General features: G+C 40.3%; 1 protein-coding gene and 1 long non-coding RNA gene across 4 annotated transcripts in view; one reads left to right on the forward strand and one right to left on the reverse strand.

Annotated features, from left to right (window-relative positions):
- Positions 1-366: 366 nt before the first annotated feature.
- The window catches only part of emp1 (epithelial membrane protein 1), a 32,746-nt gene continuing 9,999 nt past the window's right edge, over positions 367-23,113 (forward strand). The window contains exons 1-2 of the mRNA XM_003226635.4: positions 367-499; positions 19,521-19,639. Coding sequence (XP_003226683.1) covers positions 19,562-19,639 — 78 coding nt within the window. The 5' untranslated portion in view covers positions 367-499; positions 19,521-19,561. The remainder of the gene's footprint in view (positions 500-19,520; positions 19,640-23,113) is intronic.
- Positions 3,257-23,113, reverse strand: part of LOC103280448 (uncharacterized) — a 200,854-nt gene continuing 180,997 nt past the window's right edge. For all 3 annotated transcript variants that reach the window (XR_010006823.1, XR_010006825.1, XR_010006819.1), the window contains one exon: positions 3,257-6,584. This is a non-coding gene — a long non-coding RNA (uncharacterized LOC103280448). The remainder of the gene's footprint in view (positions 6,585-23,113) is intronic.

Consider the following 23,113-nt stretch of genomic DNA (forward strand, 5'->3'; position numbering starts at 1 on the left):
TTCATCTGTTTGTGTGCACTGTATCCTTTTTGCATTGTTACCACATTTGTAACTGCATTTTTTTCTTTTTTTATGGTTGGCAACCAGAACTCTAGTTTGTCTAAACAGACCCAGCCTGGATCTCATCCCTCTCTCTCTTGTCTTCTTACTCACCACCTCTTCTTAAACAGGCTCCTGTGGCGGCTGCTCTCCTTGCACTGAGTCACGGAGAAAAGGAGACTGTGCAATTGCTGGTTCCCACCCAGCCACTTCTGGCTCGCAGCCAAGGAAGCTGGGCGTAGCGTATTATTTTTTTCCCCCTTTAAAGCCAGACTGATTCATAGAAACTTTTTTTTAAACACAGTCAAAAGACACCACCCCGTTGGACATCCCAATACACCAGCAGGGGAAAACTTATAACCCTGCCAGCCTGGGTGTTGCCTTCACTGAACCTCTGGGTTTCAAGGCAGCCGGAGTGAGTACAAGAAAGCTCCTTCCACAAAAGACCTCTTTCGCCAAGGTAAGGCTGCTTTTTTTAAACATATGTGCCTGCACATGTCTATGAACTTGTGATTTTTTTTTTTACTTTTAAGCTAGAAACAGATGCTTTCCCCATCAAACTTTCTTAAAAAATCTCCATTTTAACCTATTCAGGCAATGCAGCTCTCTCCATAATTACCTGGGAATACGTCCCACTGAACTCAATAGTTCTTAGTTGGCTTCCTTGAGCTTGTGTTGTGTGATTTGACTGAAGAGGTCCCTTCAGTCACATTTCTTGCAGGAGCCAGAGACAGAAGTGTCACTACTTAAGAGCTTCTTTGCTGAGTGGTGACAAATAAGGCATGAATGTTTACTCCGTAGGGCGAAAGGGATGGCAGAGCCCCACGTGTGTCTGCTAGAACAGGAGAGAGGAATTGCCACATTCCTTTATGGTGACATGCTAACATTTTCTGGTGGCTAAAACTTTTTTTAGACTAATGAAACTTCAGCCAAAGTTTCTGAAGCTGTTTCAAACTGCCAAAAGTAAGATCACAGTGCACATGTACACCATCTGGAGCAGCCTCGCTTCATTTCAGCACAGAAAATCTGGAAGAATCAGGTTGTGAGTTTGCACCACAAATTTGTACTGGACTGAGATATTGTCCTTGTACTGATCTATGTGCCCTATTTGCTAAGCAGGTCTGGTCTACCACTGCATTTCATCCCAACCACTATAAATAATAAGAAGCTGAGTTGCAAACAGAGAGCAAAAATGATGCCAACACTGTTCTTGCAGCAAAAGTGGTAACAATGATAAGTTTTCACTTTTTAAAAGGAGGCGAATGAAGATATTTTAGGTGGGATGGATCCACCTAGATTTACGAGACTTATCTGGCTGCAAAATAGATTTAGGAAAGATGTCCCAGCCCAAGGACTCTTATTTCAGAGATAATCTTAACAGAATGTACCACTGCACTTGCAGAAAAATTAACCAATGATTTTCACATGGTGAAAGGGAAAAATACAGGAGGACAGTTTGTAAAAACTTTTTTACTAATTTTTAATAGTGTGTTCAAGAACTGAATAAGGAAAATGTACTTCCAACTAATCAACTGGATTTTTGGTAGAGCACATATTAATACATTACAGGAATGTAGCAACTGATAATAGCTACTACACACAGAGGGGATATATAGCTTGATATATTTGAGTTGTTAATGGATGACTGCGTTTGGCATATTTTTGTAATTATATTCTTAATTTTAGGATTAAAAATTAAAATATATAGAAACAATCTATCTTGGCATATTTACCTCTCCCATGCCCTCTGCAATTTTTGTTGTATCTTCAAACAGTGATTAATGAATGTGTGTTGTGTTTATACTACTGGAGGTATTAATTAGTTAATGGATACATTAGTATCTGATTTGAATATAGATTGTATAAAGCTCATGGTGGCATTTCACATTGTAACTGGCATTATTGCTGTAAGTAACTGATATGAACCTTTCAATACATCTACCAAGAATCATGTATATAAAGTGCATTTAATTAGTTAATATTATTAACTGGATGGCATCCAAGCAGTTGAGTAACTATACAGGGGATAATGTCTACTTGGACTAGGCTGCTACTTTGACTATTGCTTTTCTTTCCAGCCTGGAGGCTGCCATATTCCAAAACAAAAAATATCATTTTATTACTGCAAGATTTTTCAGAAACAGATTTCTTATTCCTATGAGGACTTTTCCAGAGTTTGAAAAAGTTATTCTTTTGGAGCAAAACTCCTAGAATCTTACAATCAACATGGCCAGTACACATATTGGTAGAGAAACCTGGGGAGTTGTAGTCCAAAAAAGTAACTTTTCCAGGCTTTGAACATTTGCATTAGAAGTATGCATAGGTTCGCAATGAAACCTGCTTTCAATAAGCTTCAATGAGCTGATTGCCTGAAAGTTTCTTGATTAATGACAACATTATTGCTCTTTAAATAGGAAGCCTGTTAATATGTTATCAGCACCACTTGTAATTGAAGTGGTAAGAATTTGTTTGAATAGATCTGCATGATGCCAAAAGGAATGTTGCTTTTCCTAGGTATGGGCCATTTCAATGTTTCCATTAAGTGGGGAGTTCTTTCATTGCACACACAATGAAGAGAATGAAATGTTCACTTGATGTAATTTCATTGCTTCTATGCAGTCACTTTGGCAATCCCTTCCAGGTGGGCTGGACTACAATTCACCAGGAAGCTGGCTGGGGATGACAGGAATCATAGTTCAACATTCCAAGAGGAAGGATGATCTAGATTTCGTAGTTGGATTCTAACCCTATTGTAGGAAAAGATGCCAGGCAAGAAGTGAAATTGATATGATCTAGTATTATAGAGTTTGGCCTTAAATGCAAATGACTCAGATGACATGGCAGAGCAGAACTTTTAAGCTATATAGGCAATGATTTAAGACCCTCTAACAATGGTCCCCAACCTTCATCCTTGGGAATATCATTAATACATAATTATTGATAAGAGCAATATGAATAATACATACTAAAGCTTGGGGTCCTACTCTGTTGGTTATGGCATGCCTGTATTGAAAGGATTAGGACATTTTAGAAAGAAACATGAAGGTGCAATCCAGTGATTTTTTTTCGGGGGGGGGGGGGGATAATTTCCAAATGTCTGTATAACAGTAGTTGTATGCATGATTCCCTTGATACTTATTAGTATATGTTGTAATGGATTTGAGCTAAAAAAGAAGCAAGAAGACATGTTGTTAAAATGAATGCGCATTACAGTTGATGTAGTTAATATGCCTGTTTTATTGATGTGGTGAACCTAAAATACACTTTTCAGCAAAGGTTGGAAAAGTTTGGTGGCTGCTATCCTTTTTTGAAAGTCCTGCAATATCACTTTGGTTTGCACCCCCATCAAGGAGTGGGAATTAAGCCACCCTCCAGATTTTGTTGGGCTGCAAGTTATGATCCACAATGCCTGAACGATTGCATTCTTATCATCTCTGTCCTAATCTCTTATTAATTCAATTTGGTACTAAGAGACAGTAAGGAAACTTCTTTCTGGCTTCTAATATCACCTTCCCTTTCATGTTTTAAAAGTGAAGCAAGGCTAGATGGCTGCTGGATGGATTTCATGGGCAGTAAGAGTAACTCTTTAGCACAGGGATGGTTTCTCCCCTAACATTTGCATCATGTTGTTGTGCCTCCCATCATGTAGAGTTCAGCCATGATGACTAAGTGGTGGTTCTTCACACATGCAGTGGCGCATGACAGAGGGATTCCTATATGAATGCAAAGATGATGGTGTGCCAGAATATTTCAGATGATTCTAGCATGTAGGAGGAGGAAGGGAAATTCAATCTTCCTCAAGCAACATCACATGGCTGCGAGCAGAGCCAACCTATTTGCTGCCTTTATCTGCTATTTAACAACTGCCATACTGGATATGCAAAGGGACCTTTCACTTCAGGCCATGAGATGGTATTTAGAACTATAACTTCTAGAATCCTTCATACAATAGTCACTGGCTTGTAAAGCCTGGTAATAAGGTTTGGTTTGGAAGTTGTAGTCCAAGAACGTAGTTTCATAGAATTGTAGAGATAGAAGAGACCACAATGACCACACCTGCCATTCAGGAATACACAATTAAAGTATTCCTGACAAATAGCCATCCTGTCTCTGTTTTAAAAACCTGCAAAGCCGCAGATTTCTCCATACTCCAAGACAGTGTATTCCAGAGCTAAACAACTTTTACCATCATAATGTATTTTTCTTAATGTTTAAGTGCAATCTCTTTTTCTGTACTAGATTAGAGTTTTTCAAGCAAGCTGTTTCCAACTGTGATCAGTTAGACTCTTTAGGGAAGCTACATTTTTTCTCCTACAGTTCATCCCAGCATCTGGTTTTCAGAAATGAAATCCTTCTGAACTTTATCTGTCATGGTTGAAAGCCATAGATGTGAACCAGTAATCGCTAGCATCCATTTCCACAAGCTTTCTTGAGATGTCATTACTTAATTTGGCCTATGTTCTGTTATCGTTCTTTAAATGACAGATGACTTAACACACTAACTTGTCCCACACAACTTCATCTCCTCATTAGCCTTTCTCTGGATATCTTCTTTTCAAAAAGAAGCAGGTGATAGCTGGGAAACGTGTCTCCTCCATAGTAGTTCTACAGTTTTGAAACCCTGTACCTGGGCTGCTCACCCATTGCCCTCATCACATGGGTTTCAGATACTACTTGAGAACAAATGTGGGGGTTTTTTCACTAAAAAGGCTAATATTTTCATAATTCCCCTGTCAAACAAATGCATTAACATGGTTGTTAGTATTTTGTGGTTGATATTTTTTTATTGTGAGTCTGCTTTCTTTCCATTTATACAGCTAACATTGCCTTTATTGACATTTTAATTGATTCTTTATATAAGCCACCTTGACTTTACACGAATATTACACAAATATTAATGTAAAGGTGGGATGTAACTGTTGAAACACATAAAGCGTACACCCATATGTATTGTAATATATTATAGTTTTAGAAATGGGTTTTTCTTGTTTCCACTCCTGACTTTTGAAAAATGTAAGGATGGGTTTTCAACAAGGTTGGAAACATAAATGAATAATTGAGACCTGATTGCATCTAGCATACATGAAAAGTGGATGCTTTTATCAAATGGGACATAGACTGCTTTCTGATGAGGCTTAGCAGGCTCAAGCTTTTGTCAATTCTTACCTTTGCACCTCTCTAGAACAATAGTGAGATCGATCACAGCTATTCTGTAAGCCTCTCAAAGCCTCTTGGAAATATCTCTTGATTCCTGTGCTAAGGTGAAGTATTTTGCCATATTGGCTTGCAGAAGTACGAGAAACTAATGGAGCTAGATTACATATATCTGTAGATCTACAACTGCAGCTTTCTTCTAAAATGAACTGCTATCTAGATTTTCATTCTGGCACCACTATCTGACCATTAGCAGTTCAAAAGGAAAATTACAACAAATTGCATTCCATGTAGAGCAACACTAACTCATACATGTGTGTGTGTGTGCGTGTGTGTGAGGGGAGGAAATGATGAATGAAGGGAAGAAGAACAGCCTCCCTAGGCTGCAACAACTCCCATCCACCATGCTAGCATAGTCATGTAGAGGTGATGGGAACTATAATCTCGCACATCTAGAGAGCACTAGGTTGCTGAACAAGCAGGCAAAGTTACTAATGGAATGCAAAATCAGCCAATATGAGAGTTCTAGCATTAACAGTTATCCGTGTCTTATTTTCTGGTATGCCAAAATTTGAGGAATATGGAGATGACCAGGGAGAGTAAATGAGGGCCTCCACATGCAATCATTTCCCCCCATCTTGTTGTGCTGATTGTGCCAAGTCTGGACCAAAATTTTACTATTCACCAAATTTTCCATCTATTAAAGAGAGAGAAAGAAGAGAAGAACATTTATTCTGCTTGAAAGGAGGATATCTAGAAATCTGTAAGGAGTCTTGTAGGTTGCTTGAAGGACAGGCACGTAAAGCTTAACATTTCAGACTTTTATAAAAATCTGTACATTTGCTCAATACATTTCTCTCTCTCTCTCTCCCTCCTTCCTCCCAATTATGTTGTGCATCACATGTCAGGAAAGAGGACTGCAAAAAAAAAAATCTTCCAAGTTCAGTTTAGTTTCCATCATAGCTTCATGCTGGGGGAAAAGATTTCCCACAAATCAAAAACATTTCCATCATGGCCACATTTTGTTCTGAGGAAACAGAAATCATCTGACAGCTGACATTTGGGATAAAGCCTCTGCTTTTTAATAGCCAGGAGCTTTCGCATTAGTGAAAATGAAAAAGGGGAGGACTATTCTATCCTTTGATGTGTAGAGCCACAAGTAGGTACTTTGGGAATCCAGCATCTTCATCTGACCATTCCTAATTTTCCCCATCTCACTCTTGGGAATACTCACTGGTGGTAACAAGGGTTTTGCAGACACATCCCTTGAAAGAAGAGTGCAAAGAGCATGTACATTCCTTCTTGCAGTTTCAGCTCAGAGTCTGAGAATTGTTGGAAAAGTCCAATGTCCACATATATGATGTCAGTAGGCTGATGTCAGTAGAAGGAACCTAATCAGAGTGGGACAGAATAACAAACAATTGGAAATGAGAGCAAAGAGCAAAAGGAGAAATCCAGAGAATCTCTGGATCTCCAGAAACAGAATTGGATCATTGCAATTATACACAGATAAGAGAGATCACCTCATGTGCATTAACCAATTCTGTACCAATGCCTGGATATAGTTACCTTTAAAAATAATGTATTATGCATTTTACTACAACTTGAAGAATTTCTGACATCTTAAAAATAGCTCATTATAGTACTTGATGTTTTTGTCTTATTTTTTATTATTTTTTAAAGAGGAAAAAGTCAATTTGAAGACATCTCAGAATTCCCACCAGAGGAATTTTTACTTCTCAAACAGGCACATATAATCAGCTAGTAAATATACTATTTGTTACACAAATAATATCACAGTATTAAGAATCCTTATTTGATTTGGCAAAAAGAACTCTACTGCTTGTGAAATCCTGAACACTCTGGCAGAATTTCCTACTCAGAAGCCAGTCTCTTACGGTCTCAGTTTAGCCCCTGTTATCACTACAGGTTAAGGGTAAAATCAGGAGTATAAACATTTTTTGAAAATGGAAGCTAGAGGTGATAGCAGTGCACAGTTAGCTCAGTGTTACACTGTCGAGCAGCGATTCTCTAGGATTTTCAACAGGAATCTTCCTTGTTTTTTCTAAATATGTCAAGAACTGAATCTTGAATGTTCTGCATCCAAAAGCACATGTTCTGCACCACCGAACTATAGCTCCTCCACAAGGTTGTAGGGTAAATGTTTGCAGAGCACGTTCTTGTCAAATTTTGTACACATTGTTAACTGAAATGCCCCAGAGAAAAATACTTAGGCAATCCAGACTGGGACAACTCTCACTCCAGTTTGATCTTTCAAATCACATGGTTCCTAACTTTTCAACCAGCATCTTCAGCTGTGCTTTATTTATTTTTTTGACCTCATCAGATGAGCCTTCAGCAGTGTAATAGGACACTTTAACCCCAGTTGGGCCATGGAACCCCACACCACCCATCAGATGACACAGGCTCACTTCCAGCAGGGTTCCATGGCTCTACTGTGGCACAAGCTTTCTATGACGCTGCCCTCAGAACACAGGATCCTTCCCATGTTCCATTTAACTCAACGGGGCCAGTGCGGGTGGAAGCTCCACTGCAAAGTTTCCCCATATGTGATGGGGAAGTGTCTCTATGGATGAGGCAGGGCGCTGGGACTGTCGCGTTGCCCCTCATCTATGTGATCATGACCTCAGCAACTGCCCAGGGAAGTTTTTTCATGCAAGGCTAGAAAGACTGTCAACACCTGTTAATTGCTCTAGATAAAATAACTGTTAAAGTAGCCATGGATGCAGGCAGTGAGGAGGATTTACTTTAAGGCAAGATATGTGTCTTTCAGTCTAATTTTTCTATATGGAAGTAGGCTATATATTAGGGGGAAATTGCTTTCAACCTGTAACTTCTGAAGGCCTGTTTGCAAGCCTCTCTTAAAACCAGCATTGCAAGGCCTGGCTAGAAATCGGCAAACCTGAGAAGTAGCACGATATGTGGTATTTTTGATGAACCTTGAGGGCAGTTTCTTGCCCTTTTTCCAAAACTGTTTATATTTCATAGCATGCAATATGTTTTTTTCTTGCTTAAATGTTTTTACTAGTCTGGTTGAGAAAAAAAAACAACAATCCAGCCCCAGTTATGAAAACATATATGTTTTTATTGCCATACCCAAGCCAGAGGTGGGGCATGTACGTGTAACTACTTGTAGTGGGGCTACAGCCAAAAGCTACATTGCCTGTTTTCAGAACTATTTTTACAGTGAGAGACTGGTTGCACCAGTCAGTTCTAATCGGAACAGATCAAATTTTACTCCCCACCTATTACTATTTTGACATCATAAAAATCATGTAAGAGAAGTAAGAAGCAGGGGGAAATCCTTGCTCTATGGAAGCACTCGATAATCAGAAGACAAACTCCTGTGCTTTGTTTAGGTTATTTCACCAACAATGACAATAGTTCTATATTGCAGACTAAGCTCATAATTGTACTAGACACATGGACAGGGAAGGCACTCAAACTGAGAGTATATATTGCCAAAGACCACCCTGCTGAGCTGATGGTTGAAATTTGAAACCATAACCTCCAGTTCAAATAAATGTACTGGTTTCCCTCTTAAATCAGTTCTGCTCTTGCTTCATTTCTATTATCCCAAAGAAAAGTAAAGGTTTCAATTCTTTTTTACACAACGGCTATTCTGAACATTACTTTCAATTACATGTTGGCCCTGTTGTTACATAGCCTGAGGTTGCCACTTCTGGCAGCAGATGTTGAGAGAAGGAGAGCAGCAGTAGTGTCCCTGGAAGTTCTAGCACATAGCTTTCCATGTGCTCCACAGATAGCCCATTGCCCTATTCATGGTTGTCACCTATTCTAAAATAAAGTTGAACTGCCAATCCAGTTGGCTTTTGTTCCTGGAGAAACTTGGCTTGTGTTCTTTCCCCATAAGAATGGAGATGGTCAACTTATATTGATAGGATGAAATGAAAAAGCCCATTCTATAAAGGATTCCATTGGACCAACAATAGTTACTGTTGAACGCTGAACCTTTGACATCCTGGCCTCTGAAATCAGTTCCTCTCTGTTTTCTCTATAAAGGACACAAGAGACAGGGTAGGGCCATAGGCTGTAAGGTAAAGATAAAGGTTTCCCCCTGACATTAAGTCCAGTCGTGTCCAACTCTGGGGGTTGGTGCTCATCTCCATTTCTAAGCTGAAGAGCCGCCATTGTCCGTAAAGACCTCTAAGATTATGTAGCCGGCATGACTGCATGGAGTGCTGTTACCTTCCCACCAGAGAGGTACCTATTGATCTACTCACATTTGCATGTTTTCAAACTGCTAGGTTGGCAGAAGCTGGGGCTAACAGTGGGAGCTCACTCCGCTCCCCAGATTCAAACCACTGACCTTTTGGTCAGCAAGTTCAGCTGCGCCACCGGGGGCTGTAGTCATGTGCTAAAGAGATGGTGCATTTTCAGGCTACGAAAACACAGCTTCCTGTGTTTTACTTCTATATCTCTGAAAACTCCAGCAACATGGGAAACAATGGCTGCAGTATCACTATTTCTGTCCTCCAGAGATGGCCGTGGGATATGGATTAAAATGGTATGATCAGAATTTCCATATCAGATGAGTCTGCAAGAAAGATGAAATTATTAATGAGTGTATGCTTATCCCACTTTCTGTTGGATTTCCTTTTGGAGAAGTATTGTTTTGGTATCTCTGTGCTGAAGCACAAATAAGGTCTCTGAGTCCTTTTCTGAAAGATGTGGGTGTGACTTGTGACAATCCCAATCAATCCTGTGTTATCCCATTTTTTTTAGCAGATTTTCAGATGTCCCAATTATTCTCGCCTCCTGGATTTCTCTTTTTTGTCTTCAGCTTAAACCAATGGCTATAAACTGAGCTTAAAGTGTAAAACTAATTTGCACCCAATTAACTCAGTGGTAGAAAGAGGAGAAGAGGGAGCAGAGGTTTGCCCTTCCCTGTAAACTTGGGCAAAAGCAAAGTACTTGTGCCCCTTCTAGTTTGTCTTTTCTCCCTCACTGATCTTTTGTCATCTTGGCGACACTCCAGTGTGGCTTGGCCACACTGGCTGTTTTCACCTGTGAAATGTTGAAGCATATGCACAAGCCAGAACAGAAAATGAAACAAAAAAGGGATAACTCAGAAGAGAGCTCCATGTGAGAGACCTTTGTCTCTGATCTTTTTCAGACAATTGTAAGGAAATATGGGAGTAATAGTTTTAGTTTCCCCTGGTAATACATGGGAACATGTGGTCATATTTCATAAGGGACAGTCCAGTGCTGAAAATGTGGTACTCTCCTGGGCCCATTAGTTCATACGCTAATATGCTTTTCTCCTTCTCCTTGTGTTTTCTCTGTCATTGTACTGAGGACAAAACAAGGGCCTTTTAATATATAATGCAGCTTATGGTTACCAGGTCAAAGCTATCCCAGGACCTAAGATTTCTGGTCCAAAACCTGAAACTTAGAGATGACCCTTTTGTGCCTCCACAGAGAATGTGTCTTGGTGAAGTCATGAAATGCGACAACTTACAGAGCAACCACAGCGGCAGAGAGGATGCCATTCAAGTAAAATGCCAAAAAACTTAAGAAATGAGGAATGGATATATATGTGTGTGTGTGTGTGTGTCTGTGTGTGTGTGTGCACTTTTCAAGGCAATACTCACGATCCTCAATTTTCTGGCCCCCATAAACTGCAAAAACGAGGTCCAGCTCTGAGATCTTGCAACCCTAAGTGCAACCAATAGGTGTGACATATAAACCTAAACTTTCCTGAGTTACACAGGTTTTTGCAGGAAGACAAGTCTAATTTTTAAATCAGAGCTTGAGAAGCAGTTGTTTTGCATTACAACTCTGTGCTGGCAGGGGGACTCTGGGTAAATCGTGCCCAAAACAGCCACTACGTAGCACACTATCTGAATTTAAGAAAGTGCTCTGGGTGGCCTTCATTCACCCCAGCTCCCCGCTTCTTTTGTTCCTACTTTCTGTTCCTTCCCTCTCTCTTCTTTGCACTTCTGGGGATACAGGCGGGTGCAAAGAAGTACAGTGTTTTCCTCCCGTGGTTGCTCTTGGCTGGCTTCCAGGCCCTAGGCTGTAGCTTGCCTCTGCCCCTCCCTTCTGCCAAGAGAGAGAGAATGAGAAAGAGAGCCGATCTCTGCCCGTGAGAGAGAAAGAGAGCGCTTTGGAGTTTCTGTTGAACCTCTCACATGGCTCAGTGCTTCAGGGCTGCCTCTGTCTTTTTCTTTTTCTTTTTGAGAAAATGCCAGCTGCTTGGCACATCTTGCCTTTGCAATCGAGAGTCACCCATTCTCTGGATGAATCACAGTAATCACTGGAGCTGGGAACCCGAGACATATCTCATGTTTTCCATTCCCCACTTACTGCAAGCTAGAGCAAAGCTCTTCCCTCCAGCCGGCTTTTTAGAAGAGTTGCTCATATTCCCCTCAGACATGAGGGTTGGCAAGCGAAAGGGGGGTTTTCCACTTTTTCCCTCAGGAGACTGTGCCATTTCTTTATGGGTTTCCCTTCGAGGAAACTGCTTTTGCTAACCAGCCCTGAACTTGTTCAGTCAACTTAGGGACCCATCCAGTTCCTGTTTGCCTTGAGCCCCCTCTAAATGGTGGATGTTTGCATACTCCTGGGCAGTTCAGCATACTTTGCCCCAAGCCATTGTATGTACACAGAGAGTGCATACTTGGATCCTTCTAATTACTCCTCATAAATCAAAAAGCCCTAAAGCTCCCAGGGGTTCTATCTTGCTCTTGAACGAACTTGCTTGCCAAGTCATGTTAAAGTATCAAGGACAGAGTGTACAAGCTGCCTGTAGTAGCACATCTGTGCCATTCCTGAAGGTGGGAACAGACAATAAGAGACTGGAGGAGAAAATCTCATGCTGTTGGCCTTCATTGTACTCTATTTTTGTACTAAATGGGCTTGATTGTACTTTGTCTTTTGGATTTTGGAATCATAGAATAATAGAGTTGGAAGAGACCACATGGACCATTCATTCCAACCCCTGCCATGAAGGAAAAGCACAAAGTACCCCTGATAGATGGCCATCTAGCCTCTGTTTAAAAGAGCCCAAAGAAGGAGCTTCCACCTCTTTCAGCCTCTTCCAACTGTCAACTCGAAGGTAAAGGGTTCGTCCTCAAAGCCATCACCATCTCTGTAACTTTTATGATAAATGAGTCAGTAGACAGCAAGATCCTTCTCTCAGATCAGCTGTTTTGTAGTCATACATCCTAAACAAGACTCACAACGAAACTCAGTTACTTCCTGTGAAAAGAAGGAAATCCAGAATGGGACTTCATTCACAAGTCATAGGAAGTTGCCTAGTATTAGGTCTTGCCTCAGGATGAAGACCTCCATATATTTTGGACCACAACTAATGTCATTCCCAGTTATCCCAACCAGCATGATGGAAGTTGCACTCCTTTTTGGGAAGAACTCTTCTCTTCCCTTCTTTGTCCATTTGGCTCAGGGTGGTTTGTTCTAACTGGTTGTGTTTCTTCTGGTCTGAGGGAAAAACAGAAACTACTTACTGATAAAGTTGGTAGAGATTGGATTGGAATCTTTAGCCACCATTTTCTACTCTTTTATGACATCCAGCACATTTATTAATGTGGAAGTTTCCCCTCTGGACCTTCATAACTCCAATATTGACGTATTGGAAACTGGTGTAACACCAAAGGAAAACATGTTCAAAATCTTGTTTCCCCAGGAGATAGAGAGAATAAGGAGATAAAGGCATACATTTGACTTTTTCTTCCTTTCAGCAGATGGCTGGTGGCAGTGTGGGCATAAATGATCCAAGAATCCCAAATGCAACTATACTGATTTTGAGATTAATGGCATATTTTACTGGGGGAGGCATGCGGTACTTGCCATGTCACAAATCTTTCCATGTATTTGCTCTTGGTTTTGATTCATCTCTTTAATTTCCAAATGTCCTCGTCTTTGATTTAAGCTACTCTTTGCTCTATTACTCATTCTTTTGAATCGGAGCTAGTCCCTCCCCCCCCCCCCCCCCCCCCCGCTAGTCAGTTTTGTGAGAGAGGCACAGAAGAAAGCTACTCTCTGGTCCTTTATATCTATGTGCAGGACTGAGGAGGAAGGAAACACTATGGCCCTGTGGGTAATAGCATGTCTTTTGTAATGAATGACTTCTGACAGAATATACCACAAAGTCACTCTGGAAAACCTAGAACATACCTAAACAAGTATCATCTCTAGGAAATTGCTAAGTTTTCCAGGGTAACTTCTAGAGGAAGCATATGATAGAATTGCCTGAATGACCTAGAACATTCCTAGAAAGAATATATTTTGTCAGATGCAGGTAGATAAAACTATGGACAATGGTGCTATGTACGTGTCTTCAAGTCACCTATTGATTTTGGGAAATCTCACAGGTTTTGCTCAGATAAGTACTCAGAAGTGGTTTGCTGTTGCCTTCTTCTGAAACATAACTCACAACATCTAATATTCTTTGGTGGTCTTGCATAAAAAATCTAACCCATGTTTACCCTACTTAACTTCTGGTGCTTTCAGGGTATTTAGGTGGAAAGAGAGGAAGGAGATAGTGGGGTAAAATCCCTGACACTTTGAGCCTTTGTTGGCTAGGATAGTGCAAAAGCAAACAGCCTCTTACAAAGTAAATGTTGGTATTTCAGCAGACCAGAGGGTGGCTATTATGTCTATGGCTAAATCTCAGCATGTTGGTATTTCAGCAGACCAAAGAGTGGCTATCATGTCTATGGCTAAATCTCAGCATATCAAAGTCTTCGATAAGTGCCAAATACATATTAACTATCTCATACAGATAGTTGTGTATAAATCCCCCACCCCAATGCAAATTAAAACATAAAGCCATGTAACATTTTCAGAACAAGTGATTGCATTTGGTTTGTAAGATGATTAAGGGAGAGGATGGTCTTGCCTTGGGCTCAGCGCCAGCTCTCAGCAGCTGAATCAGTGTGTGTGCCCATTACCCATGATATCTAACCTACATATGAGAACAAATCTAGGGCTGTGCAGCAGCTAACACACATACACACCTCCTCTCCTCCCCTCCCCACCTCTCCCCTCCATCACTTCATTCTCTTGGTCCCTGGTAGATGTTCATCTTTCTCATTCTTTCTTGTCTTTCTAACCAATTATCTTCTCCTTCCACTGCCCACCTCTCTTTCTGTTACTCTGCCTTCTACAGAGTCTTTCATCTCTGTGACCATTCTCTTCTCTCTATTTCCCTCTCTCCCATTTCCCATTTCTTTCTCTATCAAGCTACTGCAGCAGTAAGGGGAGTATAGACAGAAACTGGCTGACAGGTGGCACTGTGACCAAGGCTGGATTAAGATGCATCAAGGCCCTATACCCAGCCTGTGTCTCTAGATATTGTTGGATTGCAAACCCCAGCAGCGCTTATCCAACATGGCCAATGGTGAAGATAGTTGAGAGCTAAAGTTCAACAACATTGAAAGGGTCATATAATTTCCACCATGGCCATATGGCATATTTATGATGTTCCCCAGGATTACTTCCAATTCCCCCCAAAACATGAAAAGATTAAGGCATCTATCTCTCACAGTCTAGTTTCATAGCATTCTCTGGTCTCGCGTGTGTCCTGCTCAAACAGGGTGACCAATATAAGATGATCAAATCATGGCTTAAGAAGATTTTAGATATTTTTCTTGTTACAGGGATGTAATAATGGAGGAGAAAAATCATAAGGTTCAAAAGCTAATTGCTTTGTCACATGCCATTGTCTCATATTCTATTATCAGTTTTGAGACAATAAGAAGGTAAATGGGAGGAAAGTCTCACAGATCAACTTGCAGCATGCACAGTTTTAATGCAACTAGTTTCTTTTGAGAAATGGGAAAATAGAGTTAATTTTTGTCAGTCATGACAAAATGTCTTCATGCAAGTGTTTTCCCTTGACTCATCAGACTAAATGCAATCCTGCTTAACATGAAATATTTCATTGTCTTGGGTGAAACTGACAGTGTCTCACTTTTTCTGAATACCAGATCTGTGGGTTGGACTCTGATCTTGTCACTGAACACTACAGATGTAGTCAAGGTTTTCTTTTAGTTGTTTTCTGTTCCAGGCGGTGAGATTTATCTGTATCTTACAGTGGGGTGAGACCACATGAAAACCCTCAAGGCATGGGTCAGGTAGAAGGTGTGCATACTTTTCATACTCTTGTGCTGGTGCAGGTGGAGTTGTAAATTGCTTTTATTAGACTGCAACATTCTCCTGGCATTTCTGGGATCCTTCCCTCCCACCCCCATGCCCTTTATATCATAACAGCACAAGTGAACTCAGACATTTATATGTTAGTAAGCAGGACCAATTTTAATGATTTGGGTCTGAGACATTATGCTAAGAAAATATTGAGGTATCTTTCATTCAGAAACATCTGACAGAGCCTTAGAGATGTTGATAGGAAGAGTATTAACAAAGCACAGAAGCACATAAATGGAGACATGTGCACAGCAGTATTAGTGCAACTGCCATTGTCATTCTGGAAGTTGTAGACCAAAAACCACAACATTTTCGGGCACTGGTTTCAGTGTGTTTGTGTGATAGAACTGGATACATGTGGAACCAGAGTAATCTCACCAGAAAAGATTAAGGCATCCTAGCTTACTCAGCATGCCAATGTCCACAGTATATCTGCGGGAAAGATTTCTTCACAGAATAAGATGCTACTAGGCATCAGAATATAAAATAAGCACAAGACACTAAGCAATTGGTTTAATGGCAGTTGGGACCCAAGCTTATGGGTGTCCAACTGGAAAATCAACACACTGTTACAATACAAATGTATAGGTAGAAAGGCTCATGCTGCTCTCATTATAAGCCTCTGTCTTTCTCCAGTGAACAAAGTCATGTAGATAGTGTAGAGATTTTGTTTGGAGCACTTTCCAATAGAAGGAAGAAGCCAAATTGGACCACAAAAGTCCCTATGTAGTTGACCCCCCCCCCCCCCCCCCCAGGAATTATCAGTCAGAAGTATGCTAGGTCATCATCATTGCTTAGCTTTTATGGTACTCAGATTGTTACCCTCTTCAGTTGGATGATGCCTTGTGACTTTACGAAGCGCTCAGAGTAGAAAAAGCATAGCCCTGCCTAGTCCTAAGTATGACCAAGCAAGCAAGCTGTTTTCTTCTCTAAATTGTGTAACTCTGATCATTCTTGCTAGTTATTGGCTGATCCTGATAGAAGTTATGTGGTAAGGGAGTATTAATGTTTGGCAAATCTAGTAAAAATGGGGGAAAGTTTTGTCATCCTGTTCCAAAAAAGACATAATAATTTTTAAAAGAGTCTCTCTCATACATGCAGGGTGCAATTAGATGAAATGGAGTGAGGAGGGAAAGGTAGAATAAATGAATAACATATGTGAGTCTGCAAAGCCCGGTGGTTAAAGATTTCCATGGCATGCATAATTAAAGAAGCTTGTGTGTTATTATATGTTTCATCATTACTATGCTTCTATTTCTAATTTTTTATTGTATTTCCTTCTGATCACTGTCATGCTGATTTCTGGATAGTGTCTTTTTAACAAACTATTGTGTGACCTTCATCCATGTTAACCCAAATCAGTTTCATGTATCATATCAACATAGAACTGATTTGCCTCCCCCTTCAGGGTTAAATGTCTGTATAGATGTGCCTTTTTTTTTTTTACTGTTCTATTGTTCATGGTTGGATTATGAAAGTTGTAGTCCATAAAACCTAACTTTTCCAAGCTCTGGAAATAAACACCTATGGTGATACTCTACCTGCAATGTGATGTCAACAGGAGAGCCAACATTGTCCTAGATGTGATCAACATGATATGCTTATTAGCAGACAGGAGGACTCTTCACTTCTTTTTTTCAATTGAATACTAATATTGTGTTCCAGGAACAGGCAGCAAAGCAAGTAGGACAGCCACACCCCTTGTTAAAAAGGAATTTTGAGAATGCAGATGTAAGATTCCCCATACTGCCACAAACACAGCAATGGATCTATTTCATAACCGCAGCAAGACTGACCAAATGTAGCAAAGCTAATTAGAACTTGTTGCATTGATGGGAAAGAATGGGGAAACGAATCAACTTGATTGCAAGTAAATGCGGGTTTTTTCTGGAAATGCACTGAGGCAAGCTCATTGTATTAAAAATCATGGGATGGGTCCCTTATTTCAAAGCCTGGTTTGTTCGTGTGCACAAACTGTTGCAATAACATCATTGATTCCTCTCCTCCAACAATGGATCTTCAAAACAATTTTTTTTGGTCAAAAGCCTCATAGTAAAGTAGCATATAGCCCATGAGAAAGCCAGCCAAGCAACACAATCAAGTGGTATGGCTTGTCTCAAATTGTATCAATTTAGGTAAGTAGGGAGAATGTATATTAGGATGCCCCAAACCAGAATGTCAATTGTTTTAATTAACTGTAACTCCCAGAATTTCTATGCCACCCAGGATGGTTCTGGAAGTTATAGTTCTTGAAGTAATTTTTCCAAAAGATCTTAATGGCTTTAGGTAAGGATATATAAAGGGACGATTTTGTGCCACATTAGCTTGCTTGCTCATTAAAACAAGTGGAGTGGCTCTTCTCTGCATTCCTTTGATGATGGAGGGACATCAATAGGATCTTCTTTTGGGAAGATGGCTTCTCCCTGGTTTTTTGAGCTTGCTTTCATTAACTGACTGATACTGAGAAGCTGAGCCATGGCACTTGTTGGTCCTGAAGAAGTGGTGTGTAGAGCCATCCAGCAAGTGAAATTGCCCTCTGCTGGGTGGGGTTGACTCTTTTGGAAGAAGATTTATGTTCATGGTTTGGATGTAAGTTCAAGTTCAGCCCTGAACTTGAGTGGCCAGCTTTCAAAAGTGGTCACAAATGGTTTCATTTTTTTTTATTTTATGAATCGCCTTGCAGGCCCTTTTTATTATTATTTTATTTTATTTTAGCCCTAAAAGCTGACTAGCCATTGTTAATTTGCTGCAGTTGCTGAAACTTAGATTTTAATTATGTATGTTGCCTGCCTTGTTTTGAACTGTTGAATGTTGCTTCCCATTTTTATTTGTAAGTGATGTTAATTTAAATAAAAAAAGTCTAAATGAAATCTTACTTGTATGTTTTTTTCTTCCATGGAGATAGGGGCTGAAAAGGCTAGATATCGACCATGCTGCAGTCTAGATTCAAAGAGGCCATTGCACATTCTTCTTATACTTTCAGAATAAGAAATGAATATCTCAAGGGCAGGTCACAAATTTCCAAGATAACATCTAGTTACTGGTAGGTCCTTAGCTTAAGATTGAGGGATAGGGAAATCAAAATTTCTCTTTTGGTTCTGACATATTAACAGTAGCATAGTAGTATGAATGGTAGAGCAGGGGTGCATCTGCACTGTAGAATTAATGCCGTTTGACACCACTTTAACTCCCATGGCTCAACGCTATGGAATTACCGGGTGTTGTAGTTTTACAAAGTCTTAACCATCTCTGCCAAAAAGTGTTGGCACTTCATAAAACTACAGCTTCCAGGAATTCACAGCATTGAGCCATGGCAATTAAAGTGGTATCAAATTGCATTAATTCTAAAGTACAGATACACCCTACCATAGAACGCCGAGTGACTGGATTTGAATCCTTATTCAGCCATTGAATCCCATAGAGTGACATATGACAAGTCACACTCTTTTAGAATGGGAGGAAGGCAATTTCACACCTCCTCTGACTAAATCTTGCCTAGAAAACCACATGATAGGGACACCTTAATTTGAAGGCATGTAACAACAAGAAATAGAGTTTGATAGGATATATATCCAGAATTGTTCATCCTGTTCCTGTGATTTCACTTGTAATTTGAATGATAAATGCTCTTTCAAACTCAAGCCAAGGTTCTCACAAAATTAGGCTCTTCTGCACATATAGTCATCATGCCATAGGATTATTACCCCTGCTCTAGAGACATGGCAGGCCAGAATGAAATAAATATGATCTCTCTCCCTCTCTCCATCCCTTTCTCTCTCTCCATCCCTCTCTCTCTCTGATACACACACACATGCACACACACAAAAACATACCTACACATTTAGATTACAACCATATTTTATTTGATTTTAATTTCTAACACATTTTTTCAAATTCTTGGAAAATTAGTTGTGGGACCTGCTTAACTTCTCTGAGTAATTGTACTGAGGATCCGCTAGGATTTGCAGACCCAACTTATAGCAATGTCTCTATTAAGCCATTTGTACAAGTTGAAGTCGTGTTTCATTTCTTGGATGTAGTCAGTTATACTTACATAACGTTTCTAGATGTGACACCACTTTTTATATTCTTCTATATGTGTTCCTTTCCTACAGACTTCTCTTCCTTTGAGGTACCCCTGCAGTGAAGAGCCAAGATGTTGGTGCTACTGGCTGGTATTTTTGTGATCCATATCGCCACCACGATCATGCTGTTTGTCTCCACCATTGCCAATGTGAGTAACAAAGCCTTTCTTGAGTATTTTATTGACATAGTCAACATGAAGTAAAGCTACCCCTCGTCTCTCTGCTCCCCCCCCTCCAATGTGCCCTCCTTTTTTTTACTCAGTGGGATGTTGGAAAGGAACAGTTCACACTTCCAAAGCCCTAAAAAGCTTGCTCCTGAAATTGGCTCAACATCATTTTTAGCTTGGACATCAAAATATCTTTTTTAAACTCACTTACAAGGATCAATATCAATGACACTTTGATATTGGCCTAGTCCAGACAACAACTTATCCTCAGGGAGATAAAAAAGAAAGACAGAAAACTTTTCAGGTTCATATACGTTGCTTAAGGTGGCTGTTGCTTTGCATAGCTGGTGGCTCCTGAAACCTATAAGAGCAGCCACACCCTGAGGAACTGGAACACTCCCTATTTATTAACTGAAACAAGGCAGCAATTCAACACAACCTAAAGGTTTGAAATGGTAGCATATGCACTCTCCTATCTTGGAAAAGTAACACCCAGGCACACCTCACTCGGAAACCAGTTGAGTGAGTGGAATTAGTACATCATCAGTTGGAAGTACTCTATCATTATACCTGCCAGGCAGTCTGCTACATAATTATGAGTTTTTCCTTTTTTCATCTTTTTCTAGTCATAAAATTTCGTCTGATCAAAGCCAAGTAGAATAAGAGGCATTATTTAACCAGGAGGGCATCTATATCATAGTTATAGCAATCCAAGCTCACTTTTACGATCATGGTATTATCCTATGGAATTCTAGGATTTGTAGTTTGGAGAGGGGATGGGAATCTTCTGTGAGAATGTCTTGGTTCCTTAGATCAGGGGACTACACTTCAGAAAGCTACCAGGAAATTCTGCCAAGACTACAAATCCCATAATTTCATAGAATGAAACAATGAGAATTCATGGCAAACTACTGCAACTGTGGTTAACTCCTTCAGACTCTACTACCTCCTGGCATTCTCTTTCTGGATCAAGGCCACTGGGAATTCAGGATCACCTTAAAAATTCTGCTAGCATTGAAGACCCTTTATTGCCTGTTCTTCGGGATCTTCTAACTACTTGTCTTGCTTACTCTCCCAGCCTCTGACCTTAATTGTTTCCAACCACTTCTTTCCCCCATTTAAACATTTCAGGACAGGAATCATTCCAGAGATCTTTCGTCTCAAGTGCTTTCTTAGCAGCCCATCACTACACTGCTCCCTAGTGGACACCAATATGCAGACCCACAGACCTCATCACACTAGAGCATGGATCCACTTTAAATCCAGTTTCTGCCTCCTACAGAAGTCTGGGGCTTGCAGTTTAGGGAGGGGCCTTTAAACTGCTCAGCCAGGCATGTCCTGGGTCTCACTAAGCTACAAAACCCAGAATTTTGCAGGAGGCAGAAACCAGATTTAGAGTGGATCCATGCTCTAGTGTGATGAGGAGGAATCAGTACTTTAAGTGTGGGCAAAGTGTGGCCAGTGTAGCCTCAAAGATTTTTTTGGCCTCTGACCATTTAGAATTTTTCTTCTTAAGGTCTTCATAATAAAAAAAAGTTTAGACTCTAGGAGCAATGACTTAGCACAAAGTATCCCTCAAGCCCTCTTAAATCTTCTACCAAACCTTGAATTGTATCTGGGAATAGACTTCTAGTGATTTTGGTGGTGCTTCTTAAGTGATCTACTGCACATTTATGTCTAGTGTAGCGTCTGGCAGGTTCTCAGGGGTGAAATTGGCCTCCAATCCACATCAAACCCTTATCAATCTTTGGGGAATGCTTTTGGGACTGAGCATCCCACAGACTCTCCATCAGACTCTAAGAACAATAGCTGGAACCCTGTTGGAGTGTTACATTTGTGGAAGTTTGATTTGTGCAGTTGTGTGATGCCCACATCCAGTAAACAGCTTGTGTTACCTTACTATTCAGGGCAGCCATTAAAGGGATTGAGGTGCAATGCAACTGATGTTCATTGCATAGGTTCCAATGTGTATCAGACACCAATATTTATTGGGCATTTTTGCTTGTGTCCCAATATACATTTTCAGAATTCATTAACTGAATCAATTAGTGCATTTGCTACTTAACTAGATACAGTGCAGCCCACATATCCATGGGGATTACATCTCCAAACTTTGCATAGATACACGAAACCATGGATAATAATGAAAACCATTGAAATGAAGGATAGCATAGAAATAGCATAGAATTTTGCTGGAAGATCTACGAAACGCCTACAGAGGGCATATTGGATTAGACATGGGTAGCTGAAACTGCGGATATCAGTTCTGCAGATACTAAGATCATACTGCAAATGCAAATTTATTTACATAAAAGAATCATATAAGATTCTTGCCAACGTAATTGCATCCATACCAGAAATTGCTAGAGAACAGAATACATAATTTTTATTTATTTATTTAAAACAGAAGTATGGCCAGGTAATTGATTAAGCTGATGAACTGAACTGCTTTAGATGCTTCAGTTTGTGATTGATTAGCCCTTGCCTACATCCAAGGCATACACACAGTTCACATCATATGTCACATATTATCCATTTGATTGTTATGTTCCAGCTTCTGTTGGTCTATGTGATGATTAAAACAAATAAGCGTAGAGAGAATGGCTGGTGCCTATGTCTGTGCCTGCTTGCTGCAACCAGCCAGTGATGTTTTAAGATTAAGACCTTGCTGTGTCACAGCTGGGAATTGCCTGCAAATCCAGCAGTACATATTGTAAAACACATCCATAGGTCTATTACCTGCACGCAGTCAGGCATCAAAGACTTTCAAAGAAGTTTGCAGGCAAAGCTTTGTTTGATACCAATTTTCATGGGCTTTTGGCTGCTCAAAGTCCAACATTAAATGCAATATGACAGACAGTATTTCAGAGAAACTTCTTGGCAGAAAACCACAACAACCCTAAGCAACCTGGTACCCTTTGGGTGTGTTACACTATGACAGTGGTTATCAACCTGTGGGTCCCCAGGTGTTTTCACCTACAACTCCCAGAAACCCTAGCCAGTTTACCAGCTGTTAGGATTTCTGGTAGTTGAAGGTCAAAACAACTGGGGACCCACTTGAGGTTGAGAACCATTGAACTACGATTCTCTTCACTCACAAGCAGCATAGCCATTGATAGAGAGATGATGGAAGTTTTAGTGTATCATGCCCAGAGAGCTCAGAGTTGGGAAAAGAAGCATTAAGAACATTCATGTTCATAGAATTAGAAGTTTTCTGGGTGCCATCTTGACCCTCTGGGCTTTTGGAAGCCTAAAAAAGCGAGATGGCTGTGGGGGCTCACTCCTGAGTAGCCCCACACGTTTAATACCCCATTAGACCTGGGCCTTTCTGGAAGACCCAGATCTAATGGGTATCTAATTAATTTGGGACAAAGCAGGGTTTACCTGCTTTGCCCTGAATTAATTCACTTTTACCTGAGACGTCATTTGGATGCCTCATGTAAAAGCCCCATAGGC

The sequence above is a fragment of the Anolis carolinensis genome, chromosome 5 (genome assembly GCF_035594765.1).
Source record: "Anolis carolinensis isolate JA03-04 chromosome 5, rAnoCar3.1.pri, whole genome shotgun sequence".
Taxonomy (NCBI): Eukaryota; Metazoa; Chordata; class Lepidosauria; order Squamata; family Dactyloidae; genus Anolis; species Anolis carolinensis.